The sequence below is a fragment of the Callorhinus ursinus genome, unplaced genomic scaffold (assembly GCF_003265705.2).
Source record: "Callorhinus ursinus isolate GAN/ISIS: 27379988/994484 unplaced genomic scaffold, GSC_fseal_2.0 scaffold57, whole genome shotgun sequence".
NCBI lineage: Eukaryota > Metazoa > Chordata > Mammalia > Carnivora > Otariidae > Callorhinus > Callorhinus ursinus.
In genome coordinates, this window is record NW_027397119.1 from 5,304,805 (window position 1) to 5,321,049 (window position 16,245).

The 16,245-nt window shown below is 53.3% G+C and overlaps 2 protein-coding genes across 2 annotated transcripts in view; both read left to right on the forward strand.

Annotated features, from left to right (window-relative positions):
* IPO9 (importin 9) overlaps positions 1-4,706 on the forward strand; it is a 59,077-nt gene extending 54,371 nt beyond the window's left edge. The window contains exon 24 of the mRNA XM_025855155.2: positions 327-4,706. Within this exon, the coding sequence (XP_025710940.1) occupies positions 327-437 (111 nt within the window). The 3' untranslated portion in view covers positions 438-4,706. The remainder of the gene's footprint in view (positions 1-326) is intronic.
* A 6,176-nt stretch (positions 4,707-10,882) lies between these two features.
* On the forward strand, positions 10,883-14,426 carry SHISA4 (shisa family member 4). The gene is made up of 5 exons (XM_025855196.2): positions 10,883-11,449; positions 11,736-11,907; positions 12,636-12,769; positions 13,560-13,727; positions 13,952-14,426. The coding sequence occupies exons 1-5, from the start codon at positions 11,377-11,379 to the stop codon at positions 13,996-13,998; spliced, it is 594 nt and encodes a 197-aa protein (XP_025710981.1). The 5' UTR covers positions 10,883-11,376; the 3' UTR covers positions 13,999-14,426.
* Positions 14,427-16,245: the final 1,819 nt, after the last annotated feature.

Consider the following 16,245-nt stretch of genomic DNA (forward strand, 5'->3'; position numbering starts at 1 on the left):
TCCTGTCTTGCTGAGTAGTCAGGGGCTCTGGGTGGTCTGGGCCTTTGCACCTTGGTGTTAAACCTGCAGTCCCAATTTCTTGCAACCCGGCCATCTTGTGAAGGTCCTTGGGTGGAATATGAGATCTGTTGGGAAAATTTTGTTTCCTTATGGAATTTAGTCTCTGGGTTGAACCTGAACTAGATCCAAGAATGTAGAAAGCCACCGTTCAGGGTGTTGGCATTTGTCTAAAAGCCAGTGCTTCCTGTACCACTTGGAGTTCTTGCCCTGCTACAGGTGGTGAGCCTGGGAACCTTCAGTAATGCCATTCTTTTTCTTCCCTCCAGGCATATCTCACGGACTTCCTCTGCCAGTTCGCTCAGCAGCCCTGCTACATAATGTTCTCAGGCCACCTTAATGACAACGAGAGGCGGGTTCTGCAGACCATTGGCATCTAAAAAACGGACACTTTCCACATCTGCTCCTCCTGGCCCAGCCACAAACCATTTTTCAGCCCTAAACTGGCCTCGAGATGTACTTTCTTTTCAACCTAGAGTGGCCTCCTGACTCTCGGCCTTTGACCTTTGCAGAGTGACAATTCAGACCAAGCTCACCAGTGCTGTCACTTAGGAATACTGGAACAAAGGACATTTCTCAAAGACCCCCTGAAGAGACTCCATCTCTAGAACCTTTTTCTCCCCAACTGTGTCACCTCTGTTCCTAGAGTCCTCTGCTGGCCACTCCAGAAACATATTGCCCAGAAGGATTATGTGTTCATGGATTATTTTGCCCCACCTCAGGAGCACAGGAAGTCATGACCATTTATATTCTAAAACAGACCTGTTTACTTTCATAGGACATCTGATATGTTCAGATAGGAATAACCTTGAGAGATGATTCTGCTTTCTGCCCTCCACCACAGATGCTCTGGGTTCTCCATAGGAACGAGAGAGAGCAGCTACATTCTGAGCCCTCTCCAGTGACCTCTCCTTGTCTCCCTCCTATAACACTAAGGCTCCCCTGTCAAAGGAAGTCATCTTGTTTTTGCCTCATTGCATGACACAGCCCCTCCCCCTAAGCTATCCCTGTGTATACATGCACACACACAAAATAAGCCAGACAGATGGCACGTTGGTTTTCCTTTTTTAGGGGAAAAAAAAAAAGTGGGAAAACCATTTTTTTAAAAGTCCTCCTGACCCAACCATATTTAATATTCCTCTCCCACACATCACCACCCAGTCTGATATTCAAAGGTTACCCCATCTCCCTCAGAAATCCTCTAAAGTGGTTAAGTTGTAGCCCTCAAATTTGCAATGTGTATTTTTCTAGGAGAGTAAAGTAATCTTTACAAATGAATTTAGTCCACATGGTATAAGGTGTACCAGCACATCTGCCTTCTGTTCCTTTTAGAAGGAAAATAAGGGGAAAAAGATTAGGCAGAGCCACGTAGACACCCTAGTGTGTTTTAGCTAAGCTAGCTCAAAATGAATCTTAGAGAGTTATTATCGTCCAATCAAGTATTTTTAAGGGCGGTCCCTTATTTGGGAATTTCAATCTGTTGTGGGTGAATGAGGATAATAAATCAAGGGGAGGAAGGCAAAGCCCAGCATTCCCTTTTTTGATAGTGCCCACACCTGGTGCCTCAGTTTTAGCAGCTACAGAAGATTTCTTGAGGTTGATGGTCTTACAGACAAGAAATAGAATATAAAGTGAATTTAAGTCTGTTCTTTTTTTTTTAAGATTTTATTTATTTGACAGAGACAAAGCGAGAGAGGAAACACAAGCAGGGGGAGTAGGAGAGGGAGAAGCAGGCTTCCTGCGGAGCAGGGAGCCCGATGTGGGGCTCGATCCCAGGACTCTGGGATCATGACCTGAGCCGAAGGCAGACACTTAACGACTGAGCCACCCAGGCGCCCCTTAAGTCTCTGTTCTTAGCTGACTGAGCCGTTCTTGAGGAAAGGGCCCCACTTGTGGGGCATTTACTGTACAGGACTGTTAGGGAAGCCTAAGGATTTTGTAGCTAATAGTGATTTCACGCCACTAGGTGTCCCCGGTGTACAATTCTCACATCTGAGTTGGGGAAAGTGTCTTTTAACCTTACTATCTTTGAAAAGCCTGAGGGCGTGTGCACAGCATGGTCCGCTGCCAGCCAGGTTCTGAGACTAGTAACTGCCCCTGCTGTTTCTCCCCCTTGAGTTGGGAGAGTTGCTCATATTGGGGAAATATAGGAGGTCTGGCCAATTGGTGCTCAGGAAAACCACAGTCAGCCTTAGAAACTCACTCCATAGTTGATCTCAAGGCAGTGCCAGTTGGTTTCAGTGCTGAAGGTTACACAAGGCCAAATCAACTGATTGTGGCACAAAAGAATGGTCTCATGCCATTGGCATTGAATTGCTGAGTTTGGGGAGGCTTGGGGCTTCCACACATAGAATATGATATGGGCCCCTTCTGGGCCTACTAATGAGAAAAAAGAGTGTATCTGGTGCCAAAAATGATCTCTTGACAAAGGTCCTCTCTTGCTGATTTTTGGGGAGGACTGGAAAACTTGAGTCCTGAAGGAAAAGGTCTCCGTATCATCCAGGGGGCCACCCCTGCCCAACAGACATACTGTTGTGGATGAGAGCAGAGGGTCTTGGGCCCGTTGGTGTGCAGGCACTTCCTCCGCTCCCACAGCATCTTCACATCATCCCATTTAACCTTTACAGCAGGTACACAGTGGATAATATTCCCATTCTATCAATGAGGAAGAGAGTTCAGAGACTATATCCACTGTCAGGGAGAAAAAAGAAATGCTTGAGTCCAGTAGTATTTTCAGAAAGTTGAACTCCAGCTCCTATTCTGTCTCCTGGTCTTTTGGCCAAAGAACTACCTTGGGTCTAAAAGATCAGGGCTAACTGGTTGGAAGAAGTTGAAGTTCAAGACAAGATAAACAAGGGAATGAGAGAGCGCTGGGCTGTTCTAAAATGCTTCAGGTCTCCTGAGCCTGGTGAGTAACAGCTAGGACACCAAGGGCTTTGCCAGCAGTGTGTTGAGCTCTTAGTGGAAAGAACTGAAGGGAAAATGGAAGAAACAACCAGAAGATGGAGGAGGTGGAAGTCCAAGAATGGAAGGAAGCTGGTTATGATAAGTCCCTGCCCAATCTGTGACATTGATCAGGGACTATCCTGCCAGATGTGTGACATTGATCAGGCACTATAGACAGATGACTTGAGCTGATAAATAAGAATGTTGTAATCACTGGAGTTTAATAGATGTTCATTATGAATTCAGAGCAAGTGATGCCCAACAAGACTCGTAGTCTGATTTTGTTAAAATCTAGACACGGTAAAATCAAAGCATTAGGGAAATGGAGAAGTTCGTTACTGGCCACCAACTCAGACTACAAACTGGCTTATTGTGGAATGGTTTATGCTGTGCCCCAGGGCTCCGTCCTTGGCCCCTCCTTTGATATTAATGACAGATGAGGGGGCTTTTTAATGTTCTACCCATTCCAAAAGAGGATTTGAGGCCATTTACAAAAAGGAACAGTACTAGATAGAGTTGCTGATACGATTTTTTTTTTTTTAGATGGGAGGGGTTTGAGGGAGAGAGAAAATCCCTAGCAGGTTCCATGGGGCTTCATCTCTCAACCTTGGGATCATGACCTGAGCAGAAATCAAGAGTCAGATGCTTAACCGACTGAGCCACCCAGGCTCCCCTGCTGATCAGCTGATCAGATTTTTAGACAACAGGAACTCCGGGGAAGGATGACAATTTAGGATTCAAACAAGTATCTCTATAAGCTTTAAAAATAGGCAGAATTTAAAGGTAAGGTTGTTTTCAAAATTGAGATGGATGAGTATGAAGAGAGTTAAGGATTACAGAGCACTGTGCTCTTGTTAACAATTCTTTGTGCCAGTAATACATGTTTATGATGTCAGGAACTGTTAACGTGTCCTCACTGAACTCCAGTGTAGTCCTGGCTGGGGTAGTAGGCACAGATGGCTTAAGATCATTTCGGTCCTCTGTGTCTGTCAGCAATCCTAGAGTGCTCTGTTCCATTATGGTGCTCAAACAGGAGGCTCCCTGACAGACGGTGAGCCCATCTGCAAGAGGAAAACCAAGAACTGGAGGCCCAAAGCTGTGTCAGGGGGAAGAAGCTTGAAGGAGCTGAGAAGACTCAGGGAAAATAGGACACTGCTTTGGAAACTGAAAGGGTTGTCCGGTGAAAGACATTCTATACTTCTCACCCCACCCAGGCAGACCTACGGCCAATAAGTACATGATAAACTCGAAGCCAATTTCTGGCCACCATGTGTTTATTCTGTTCAATAAATACTAAACTTTTTTTCCATGCAAGACCAGTGCTAGATGCTGAAGAGGCTTGGCCCCTTCCCTCAAGAAGCTAGTCCAGTAGGGGGTCAGAAATAATGCAACAGATGTGGGTAGTACTATGAGAGAAGTACTGGGGTCAATCCCCACTACCCGAAAGAGGAATGGTTAATGGTAACTGGGAGAAGTCAGGCAGGGTTGCATGGAGAAGGGGACCCTTAAACTGCGCACGCGCAAGGTGGCTAACAACTGCTAAGGTTTCAGAAGCACTAAATGCCCATGACTGTTCCAAAGTGTTACTTGGATTATCTCGTGTAGACCATCTAATAACTACAAAGCGCATACTTTTGTTTACCCCATCTACAGACTGATGAAACCGAAGCATAGAGTTATTAAATGTTACCTGCCAAAAGCCACATAGCGAAGTGTGTGATTCTGATCCAAGTAGGTTTTGTACTTTTTGCCAGTTTTCTGTCGCCTCCCCTGCGCATTTGTCAGGCAGACAAGGGTGGGGTAGGACACTCCAGAGAAAAGAATTTTAAGAAAAGACCATCCCAGAATATGACTGCATTTTCAGCTTATACACAGGTTAAAAAGTACTAGAATTTATGGTTCACAGGGCTCTTGGCCAGAAATCAGCTGGGGGACAAGTGGGAGCCAGAAGGGGAGGGATCCTATAGGCCTTGCCCTCTTCGGGGAATGGGTGACCACTCATGAATTTTAGGCAGAGATGTGGCATGATCAGGTTTGCCTTTTGAAAGCATTCTGATGTCTGTCCAAGCATGACTAGAAGGGGAGACAGGGGCAGGAGTGCAGGTGAGAGACCCGAGTAACAGGAGATGGAGGGGAAGCGGCCAGACAGTGAAAGGCTGAGAAAGGACAGTCCGTGGGCCCTGATGGCAGGTGGAGAAAGGTCTTCTGAAAGTGACAGCTGATGGGCAGGATTTGGGTAACAAAGCAGGCTAAAGTGATTGTTAATAAAATTCAACCATTTGTGAATTATTTATCTTTCTCTGCTGGATTGGTACAGGTTCAACAGCTATCTAACAAGGACCCTCACATTCTTGTTTTGTTTTGTTTTGGGGTTTGTTTTGTTATGTTTCGTTTTTTGAGTACGTGAGAAATGAGTGGCATTACTGTTGTTTTCCTAAAATTGCGAATTACACCGGTCTTTTAGACCTGTATGGTACACATGACTTTACGGCAGGTGTGCTGCAGGAAGAGAAAAAGAGGAAACGCTGGCCTGACTGGAAGGCCTCGGCAGTCCCTTCAAGTCTCGAGTTGCTCTAATTTGGCGTGACTGCATACCCGGAAGGTGAGGAGGAAGCTGCAGGAACTGACATCCCCTCTGATCCTTGGTTTCCATATTTGTAAAATGGAGAACTAATACCTACCTCAGAGTTGTAGTTAGAATTAAAGATGACTTCATTGAAGCACTTCAGATGGGAGAGAGTGCTTCTCTCCGTGTCTCCCCCGCCCTCCAGTAGCTGGGAGCTATGTTTGGCTCCGTCTCCCTGACTCACTGGATTAGAATGACTCAGTTCGGTTTCACAGATGCTGCTGCTAAATTAGGGTCTCAGGGAGCCTTCGGGAGGCCAGCTCTGTGAGGAAGAACTGCCGCACTGCCATCCTGCCTGGGAACAGGATAGAAACAGGTGCTGGCTACAGCTCCTGCCTTCCACCTGCTAAGCAGTCTTTCTGTGAGGATCTGCATGATAAGTTACCGATGTATTGGCTTGCTTCCCCTAGGTTTTTTTCCCCTAGGTTTTTTCCCCTCTACTTAGTCCAAGAACATAGCCAAATTCTTTGCGTTTCCTTGCCTTAGTTGCTTTTGCAGGGTGGAAAACATAGCATGCTTCTGGAGCATGCTTGAGTGCACTGAGGCAAGGCTCAGGGTCACAGAGGAAGAAGGGGAGGGGGTCCCAGAAGACAAGAAGGAGCAGAAGTCCATGGGATCTGAATGGCGGGGACCCTGTCCGGATCCTGGATGGGAGGACTTCTAAGGAAGAGACTGCACGGAGTCCCTGGGGAGGCAGGCTGCTGGGTGCCAGGCTCTGGAGAACGGTGTCTGTGCCTGTGGCACCCAGGCCAGGACTGCTGTACCTGCCGGCCCCTGGATGGCAGAGGATAAGGCCTGCAGGGTCCACCCTCAGTACTTTGCATTGTGTGAGATCCCAGGACCTTTTCGTGATCCCAGAAGGGGGACAGATTGTTCCCCACCACCCGGCAGGGTAGAGACTTGGTCTGATCTAACTGGATGGAAAGAAAAGCAATGTGGCGTTTCTCTTACACCTGGTTTTATGATTGCGGATCCACACCTGATCTCCTATCCCTCACTGGCTTGGCTCCCTTGCCTCATCCCTGACTCACGGAGCTTCACTAGCAAGAGTACAGAAATATATGTAGAGGCAAGAGGGCTGGAGCTCTGCTTGTGACCTGTTATGTGACCCTGAGTAAATTCTTTTTCCATTGAACAGGGAGAGAGAGAATGGGCCAGAGGGCCTCTGTCCGCTGACTTGAGGATTCTAGTGGGTTTGGCTGAACTAGAGTCCATTACAAAGAGGAAGCCCAGCCCAGAGGGATTAGGTGGCTTCTCCGAGTCTGCAGAGCCAGTAAGAGACAGGGCAGGACTCATGCTCTGGTTAGGGGTTCAGAGCATGAATTCCGGAGCCAGACTGCTTGGGTTCGAATCCTGGCTCTGCCATCTAGCAGCTGGGCGACTTTGGGCAAGCTACTTAAATTATCTGTACGTCCATTTCCTCATCCACAGAACAGGTGTAATATTAGTATCTGCATCAGGGACTCATTTTGAGGATTAAAGTCAACACAATGGAGTGCTGCCTTATAGTAAGTATTAATGGCAGCCATTAGTCTAATTCCAAGCCCAAAGCAACTCTCACTACCCAAACTTGTTCTTATAGAGCCTGTCATACAGCAAACACCCTGTGCCTCTGTCGGCCCAACAGTTACCCCCCTGTGCCCCTGAATAACAGGGCTGGGCTGAAAACAGAGAGCCAGGTGGAAAGGACCGGCTGAGGCCCATGTCCCCAAACCCTTCACAGGAGAGAGGGGATAAACGAGAGAGCTGTAAACAGAACCGTCTTCCTTCCTTACTCTCAGATCCCAAAATAACATTTGTCTGCTCCCCACCCTACCCAGCTGGCAGAGGTGCAGTCTGAGTAAGGTGCCATTTAAAGATAACCTGGCCCTCCCCGTCTGCCCCACTGGTTGGGCTGCGCTCCTGAGGTGAGCAGTGGCTGCCTGTGACGGGCACTGCTCCCACAGTCCCCCCCAGAGCAGGCTGATCCCAGATGCCACCCAAACCAGCCCAGCTAACCCCTCCTTTCCTGAGGCCCAGGCTGTGCAAGTTCTGCCCAGGCTGCCCAGGGCCTCTGCAAAGAAGAAGCCTGGCATTCTGGGGCAGGTAATCCTGCAAAGGCATTGCTAGAAGAGTGCTCCTTCCTACCAGTAGCTGGGTCCACGGTGAGGCTGATCCCCACTGTCCTTCGCCCACCTCCAGACCCCTCCCATCAAGAGGACAAACTCGAGAGTCATAGTCTTTCATTTGCACTGAGAAAGAATAAAGCTAGACACCAGGGAAGACCTTATGTTGCAAGAGAGATGTTTGTTTATTTAGGGACAGTGGGAGCCAGGAGATCTGGTTCCTTCAGTCCCCAGCTAAGCCCTGAGACCTTGGCCAACTTTCTGGGGCTCTCCTGGGCCTTACTCTCCCCAGGCCTGGGTTGCAAGGAAGAATCAGTGTGTCTTTGACACCCTAGAGTGGGTGTAATGAGATTAAATCAATGAGGAAAGGGCTCAGGGCCCTCGGGAAGAAAGGAATGAGTAATTAGCTATCTGCAGGAGGTGACAGTGCCAGAGGACAGCTGGGAGGAGGAAGACTGGCGAAAGCATGGGACTAACCTGGAGGCAAGTAGGGGAGAGTAATAGAGCTCCCCTTATCTCACAATGGCCCCAAATTTCCTCCCCCCCCCCCCCACCGAGTCAGACAGCTGGGTGGGGCAGGAGCCTCTGGAATGGAGGCTCCAGGGCCCTGGTCCTGGGAAGGCAGGAAGGCCCTGGAAGAGTCCAGGCCTACTCAGTCAGCTCTGATTTGAAGAAGAGCAAGAAGGGGGTGGGGAGGAGCCCTGGGCTGGTCATTCAGCCCAGTAGTGAGATGACTCAGCAGCTCGCTCACTCGGGTACCACAGCCCCGGGCAAAGCCCAAACTGGGTCACAGGCTTGGTCCTAGCCCCTCCTCTCTGCCCGGCTTCCACTGCCCTTCCCCACTCTAAATATCCCGCTATCTTCCCACACAGACTTCTGCTGGGGATAAGGGCTGGGTATCATAGTTTCCCCAAGTATGCGTTCTGTATGCCAAGCATAGCACGGAGCATTTTAGACATGTTACAGGAGAGGCAGGCTGTGGACTGCAAGGGCCTGGACTTAGAAGTCACAGAAGCCCACCTCCAAATCCCAGCCGGATAAGCTGGGAAAATTCACTTCCAACCCCTGTACGATGGGACAAATTCATTTGCAGTGTTAGCTGCTAGCATTACTATTATCCTATTCCAGGGCCCCTGGGGAGAGCCTGCTACTGGCAAAGTTCATATTTTGTCTCATCTGATCACAGATTAATTACTGTCTGCCTCTCCTTTTCCAGGAAAGTGCCTCTGCCCCTCACTGGGGCCCAGGAGACAGCCTTGGTAAGGGGAAGAGGCTCCTGTGTGCCCTGAGCGGACGGGGTACAATGAAGCCCCTTCGGGCCTAAAGATTTGGACAAACCCCTTCTCAGGTGCCCCAGTCCCTCCCCATTGCTCCCACCCAGCCTCTTCCCACTCCTGCCCAGTTCCACAGCCTCTGCCAGGACGCAGGTCCATTATTGTGACAGAGCTAACCTCAGCCCTCCATCTCCAGGTTCGCCCAATCCTGCTGGTTCTCCCCCCTGGCCCGCCCCCAGCCCTTCCCCACCCTCTGTCCCAGTCAACACTCCTATCCTGTGGACTGAAGAGTTTCCCTAGAATTTTACAGTAGAAAATCACTGATGGTGGGAGAACTCGGTGTCGTGGTCAGCTGGAAGCCTCAACCAGGGCGAGATTTGAGGAGGACCAGTTGGAGAAGAAACGAAAAAAGGAGAAAAGCAGGAAAGTAGCTAGAAAAGGATGAATTTCAGGAAGCATGTGGCTTGGCTTTGTTTGGTCTTGTTTTGTTTTGTTTTGTTTTGTTTTGTTTTGTTTTGTTTTACCAGGAGAGACTTGAGATTTTGGTTTTGCTCTTGGGGAAAGAAGCTGATAAGAAAGGAGAAACTAAGAACACTGAAGAGAAGAGATAATGCGGAGAGATCAGACGGGGGTCTAGAGTACATGTGGGAGGATCAGCCTTGGACGGGAAGAGAGACAACCCTCCCTCTGAACTTCATTCAACCTACAAGAATTACCTACGGCAACGGCTGACCACATGGTCCGCACTCATGGAGCTTGGGCAGTAGGAAAGAAGACAGGGATGGCGAAGGGCACACTGTCCAGGGGGTGGGGAAGTGTGAGTTGTTTCTCTTCATCCTTCGGCCGCTGTGTTTGTGACTGGGGCCTGCACGGGGACATATAATCACTTGCCCCCCATCAGACTACCAGCAACTTCCTGGGACAGGAACTAATGCTCTCCTTACTCCAGCTCTCAGGTTGGGTGTGCTAGCAACCACAGGGGCCCAGGACAGGGCAGCTCTTCTTCTGGCTGCCGTTCCCTAACTTATTTAGATTCTGCTGGACCTTCCCTGCCCTGCCCTGGTTCCCTCACCTCGGAACACCAGCGAGACTCACTGTCCACGCCCTCTGCTGTTGGGGAGGGGGAATCCACCTGGATTTAGATGACTTGGGCCCCGCTGTTGTTGCCTCTGCCATTTACGGTCTGTATTATCTCTGGCAAGTCCTACAAGTCCCTTGAGTCCTAGTTTGTCCATCTGTAAAACAGGATTGATGAGAACACCTGTCAACTTCTGAGCTCCCGGAGTTGTGGAGATCCTCCAATGAGGTACATGTCAAAGTGCTTTGTAAAGGACTGCACCATGGCCACGGCTTGAGGCAGCCTTTTGATTTGGTCCCTGGAGTGATAGGCAGTTCCTGGTCAGGGTAGCCCAGGTAGCAGGGGGCACAGTCACTGACAGTATAAATTTGTAAGGGGATTAATTGGCTCCCCCTCCCAAAAAAAACCACTGTCTCCACTGTAATTAACTCTTGCCCTCCCTATGCTCCCCTAGCCAATGCAGTATTCTGCAGGACTGCTTTGTGAAAAAAGGGGCTTTTGAAGTGTCTAGCTGGATGGGCTCCAGGCGGCAGCCTATCATCCCGACTGATGAGGCCACAGGCTGGTGCATGCCAGCGCTGTCCTCTCAGAGGGGGAAGGGGCCATCTCGGGGAGCCAGTGCAGCTGGCAGAGCCCAGGCCCGTGGGGACAAAGCGGCTCTGAGCCGCCTCTCAATGGGTGCCTGTGTTCTGGGAGTGGGGGCGGGGTGCCCTCAGCCTCTTTCCCTCTTCTCCCGCCACCCCACCCCTCCCCGCTCCCCGCAGGACTTCCTGGGCTGGACACTGGGGCAGAGGAGGTCCTGCACAGGCGAAGGTCGGGCCCTGCCCCTCTAGGGTTGGCCCATGTGCCTGGGCACTCGGGGATGGCACCAGGATCAGGGCTTCTGGGGTCCGGGATACTGATTGGGCCCAGGCCGGGGGGCGGGCCCAGGGCACGGCCAGGCCTCCCCGGCTGCAGAGTCCGGCGGCCAGCTGTGGCCACGGTGGCTCGGGCGGGAGGAGCCACCGTGGAGCCGGGGGCGGGGGCGCAGGACAGTACCGGGCTGCGTGAGGGGGTGGGGAAGTGTGAGCCCGGGCTGGGTGGGCGTCGCCGGTGGGTGGCCGCCTGGGCCGGGCGCGGAGCGTGGGGGGCAGGGTTACCGCGGCCCGGGCCTTAGTCCCGCCCTCGCAGGAGGCGGGAGAGGAAACCGAGCCTGGCGGCGGGCTGGGCCCCGCAGCAGCTCCCGCCGGCCGGCTTCGTCCTGCGCTCCCTGCTCCAGGCGGCCGGTCTCGGCCGCGCCCAAGCCCCGCCATGCGGCCCCCGGGGCTCTGCGGGGCCGCGCCGCTTGCCGCGGCCGCCCTCCTGGTGCTGGGGGCTCCCCTGGGTAAGGGGGTGGGCGCGGGGCGCCCCTGGGTGCTGCCGGTGCGCAGGGAGCGGGAGGAGACCCGGCCGGGAGGCTGGGCCATGGGAAGCTGACCCGGGGCGCGGGGGTCAGCCCCGGAGGGAGGCCGCTGGGGCTCAGGGGCGGAGCCCCTCAGGGTGGTGACGAAGGGCAGCTCCCGCGTCCCGGGAGCCGGCGGGATGGGAGCCTCGGGGAGCGGGGCTAAGGGTGGACGGAAAGCTGGCCTGGTGGCCATGCCCCCCACCCGCCCCCCCCACCCCGCCCTCAGCGCTGGCCCGCGAGGACTGCCTGTGGTACCTGGACCGGAACGGCTCCTGGCATCCAGGCTTCAACTGCGAGTTCTTCACCTTCTGCTGCGGGACCTGCTACCAGCGCTACTGCTGCAGAGACCTGACCTTGCTCATCACCGAGAGGCAGCAGAAGCACTGCCTGGCCTTCAGGTGGGCCCCCGCCTCCACCCACGCCCCCTCCATCCTCCTCTCAGGAGGCCTGCCCGGGCCTCCCGACCTCCGTGTCTCCCTCCTGCCCCTCTCCATGTCCACCTCCACAGCCTTAGCCCAGACCTAGCACTCAGCTTGGTGACAAAGTGGGTGTTGGTGCAGGGGCCTGGAAGGTCCAGGAAGGGCATATTAACCATCTTGCGCTCGGTGGAGGGTGGGTACAGGGTGCAGCTTTGTGGAAGACGCTCTGGCAAAAAGCAGGAGACTTGGGTTTGATTCCCAGGTCCACGTCTCTGTAGCCTGTCATTGTGGGGAAGACTCATCCTCACATGGGTCATTATTTCCTTTTCAAAAAATGAGGCGGTTGCCAAAATTAGTGGTTTCAAACTTCTTTTTGAAAGGGACTGCTAATACATGAAAGGTATAAGGAGACTGCATGATTGGGGGGTTGGAAGAAAGTTGTAGATGTAGGGGCGTTGAAGTGGGGAGCACACTACAAATCCCGGCATGCCTCACACTAGCCAGCCAGGCAGCACGGTCTTCTGGGAAGTGGAGGTCCCCTAAGATCTCCTCCACAGGGTCGGGGCAGAGCCCCTCAAGGAACCCCAAATCTCAGCTTGCTGTGGCCCCCTGCTGGCCAGGAGTTGGAGCACAGTTTTATGGCTACCATAATGAGGAGTCCCTCGTACGAGTGCTGGAAGGTGAGGGGACCTGTTCTTTGTCTAAAGTCCCAAGACCATAGCAGGCATCGCTTCGGCCGTGATCCTCTTTGTGGCTGTGGTGGCCACCACCATCTGCTGCTTCCTGTGTTCCTGCTGCTACCTGTACCGCCGGCGCCAGCAGCTGCAGAGCCCGTTTGAAGGTACGTGCAGTCCTGGGCCCGGGGGATCAGATAGGCTGGACCGAGCCCCATGATGGGCACCAGAGAGTTCCAGGACGTGGGACCTGTGTACACACACCTGCCAGCCTGCAACCCCAGAAACGAGAACGTGCGGGTCTGTGTGTGAACAGCGGACATGATGAGTACGCGGGTGGACGTGCGTGCATGTGAATGTTCAGCTGTGCGCGGCAGGCCGTCAACAGTGGTGCGGTGCAGTGGGTACGTGCGTGCACGTGACTCTTGGAAAGGACGTGTGGGGGGGTCTGTAGTGGTGAGCATTAATTGCATGTACTCTAGTGAACGGTGGACTGTGTGCCTGAGTGTTGGCATGTGACCGAATATATATGCCCAACCCCGAGGGGCATGGGCATGGTGTCGCTGCACGGGGGATCAGTGTGGGAGGAAAAGGCTGAGGGCGGACCCCCCCTGAGTGGCAGCTCTGCTAGATTAGAAGATACCAGACCCTGGAGCCGCCCTGTGCTTGCCTAAGTGGGACATTTCCCAAGCTGTGTTCTCTGGCTCATGAGGCTTCTGAAACCTGCTGAGGGGAGCAAACCTGCTAAACACAGACTGACCCGCTGGGACTGCGCGCACAGCTCCCCGCTCAGCTCTGCCAAGCAATGTCGGGGAGGCAGAGGCAGCAGGTGGCCAGCCGGGAGCCCCCAGAACAGACAGCAGGGGCCCAGGGGGGCTTACGTCGGTTTCAGGGCAGGAGGAGGCGGCTTCACCATGGAGGTGGAGTTCTGAATGCTGGTCCTTGTCCCCCACCTAGGCCAGGAGATTCCAATGACAGGCATCCCAGTGCAGCCAGTGTACCCATACCCTCAGGACCCCAAAGCTGGCCCCGCACCCCCACAGCCTGGCTATATGTACCCTCCTAGTGGTCCTGCTCCCCAGTACCCACTCTACCCGGCTGGGCCCCCTATCTACAACCCTGCAGGTAAGTGAGCCATCTGGAGCTTCTTGCTCCTGCCTGCCCCCCACCTCTGCGCTGGGACCTCCCCTACCCCTTTCTCGCCCTGAGTCCCTCTCCCAGACTTCTACCTCAGCTGGAAACATCCAGGCTACCTCTTCCCCATGGATCCTTCATGCCTCTGGAAGTGGGGGTCACTTCCCATCCTCCTATGCCACCCCTGATCCTTATCCTGTCTGCTTGGCTTTCAGCTCCTCCCCCCTATATGCCACCACAGCCCTCCTACCCAGGAGCCTGAGGAACCAGCTGTGTCTCTGCTGCCCCTTCAGTGATGCCCCTCTCCTGTATCTGCATCTGGCCCTGGGGGTGGGCAAGGGTCCTCCACTCAGCAGGCCCCAGACCAAGCCAAGCCCTGGGTCCTACTGGTGATGGAGCCCCAGGGACATAGACCAGGAGCTGAGCTGGAACTTGGCCGTGAATGAGGGGTGGGTGGGGAGGGCTTGGGGTCAGTGGACTATTTTTACCTGGGACAAGAGAAGGACATGAAAGCCTGGGTCAAAGCCCCTGCTTTCTCAGAGTCCTGCGACTTCCAAGATCCCAGCCAGGAACGCTGGGGCCCGCCCTGTTTGCTCACTGTGGGCTCCATCAGTAGTGGGCAGAAGCCCTGCTCCTGGCTGACCCACTGGCCAGGGCTCCAACTGCTGGATTAAAGCTGTAAAGCTGTAACTCATGTCGGTTGCCTCATTGGGCCCATCCACACCTTCCAGGAGCTCTGCCTTCAGCTGGGCCCTGAGGGCTGTCAGTGTCACATCCTCCCAGCCGGCAAGGCAGGTGCCAGGGCTGGAGCCCAGCGCCACCCTCCCCCACTTCCACAAGCAGAACCACCTCAGGCTGAGGGCCCCTTGAGCTGGTTCCCAAAGCCAGTGAGGTGGATTTTGCCACAGCTGGGAAGAGGGTGCTCATTTGCGTTACAGGCATTCTGCACTAGGGGTCAGGCTCCTGTGACATAGAAGGCACTGCAAATTTTTACAAAGGCACCTTCCCCTTTTCGGGGACACTTAGCTTCACATGTGGGTTCTGACACTGGCTGACCTTGAGGGTGTCTTTGAACCCAGTTTTCTCAGCTATCCCATGGAGATAATGCCTCAGGGCTGTCATGTGGGTGAAATACGAAATGAAACTGTGACCTCTGTCCGTCCTTCCTGATCAGAGAGGTTCTAGGAGCCAAGCGGAGAGACTGGGCCACCCAAGAGGTTGGTGCAAGGTGTTCCTGTTAGCTGCCTTGGGTCATCAGGGGACCCTAAGACCTTAGGCCCCTGCTGAGCCAGGCAGACGCCCCCTACCCTTGGAGATGCCTATGCACCAAGCTCTACCCTCACCTTCGCCTGGTTCCCTGAGGACCTGGGTCCTTGTGCTCTCAGGACTTGTCTGGTGACAGATGTAGGGAAAGAAGTTTTACAGGTTTTAATTCAAGTGGGAAAAGTGCCATACTGGCTTGGCAACACCACCACCAACCAACGGTCTCCTTTCCCCAACACCCATATGCTCAGCCCCTCCTTCCCTCAGCCAAGGTCCTCCAGCCCTGCAGCCTTGTCTTCCAGCTGGGTTCTGCATATGGCCACTGTGCTAACCATGCCCTCTGGCACCCATATACTGTCAGGGAGGCTCTTGTCACACAGGCTGGAGTGGGGGAGCTCCTAGGCCAGTGTCAGAAACAACTATCGGCAGAGCCAATCACAACTACGGGCAGAGTCTCTGTCCGTGGATTCACAGCTTCCCCCCTTCCTAATGAAATTTTCAGGGGGGGGCCAAAAGGGCCCTGGACCTGACCAGAGAGGGAAAGCTAATGCTGGGGTGGGAGGCAGGGGCTACGGAGCTGGGGCCACAGCTGCAAATCCACCTTCTCTCTTGAGGGTGGAGGCAAGAGGTGGGAGTTGGGGTCACAGTGTCCTGGCTTCCAGTCTGCAAATTCTGCCTTCATTCACACTTCAGGAGAGAGGGTGACCAGCTCATCTCAAGGTTTGGAACCACCAGTCAGTCTCTGGCTCGCTTGCTCTCCCTCTCCCCCTCTCTGGAAGCTGAGAGGGGGAGGAGGTTGGCAGGATAAGGTTTGAGTTTCCCTAAGGAAAGAGGTGTAAATGGATGCATGGCCATGCCCGGCTGAATTAATTATCCTTAAATCCACAATCTGGGGCCAATTAAAGATTGCTTTGTTGACTGGGGTGGAAGGCAGGTTTATCCCAGTCATAGCTGCCTCCCAGAAGGTGGAGTCTCCCCTCCCCAACATTTCCAGTCAATTAACTCTGCAAAGCACTGAGAATTCTAAGGAAAAGGGGGAAACTACGAGAGAGTGGGGCATTTCACATGCCCCGAGCAGAGAGAAGGCCCCTCTCACATCCTCTAGCTCTGTAAATAGGGCAATCCCCTGAATCTCTCCCAAAGCTCTCCATCCATGATCCCATCTTATTTGCTTACCACCAGGGGAACGGCCAGCAGGAGAACAGAGCTGTAGCTGCCCCTCCCCATCTTCAGCAGCTAGCACCCC

Coding starts and splice junctions, on each gene's coding strand:
- SHISA4 (XM_025855196.2), top strand. CDS start 11,377: ATGCGGCCCCCGGGGCTCTGCGGGGCCGCGCCGCTTGCCGCGGCCGCC. Junction 11,450..11,735: donor GGTGCTGGGGGCTCCCCTGG/GTAAGGGGGTGG, acceptor CCCCGCCCTCAG/CGCTGGCCCGCGAGGACTGC. Junction 11,908..12,635: donor AAGCACTGCCTGGCCTTCAG/GTGGGCCCCCGC, acceptor CTTTGTCTAAAG/TCCCAAGACCATAGCAGGCA.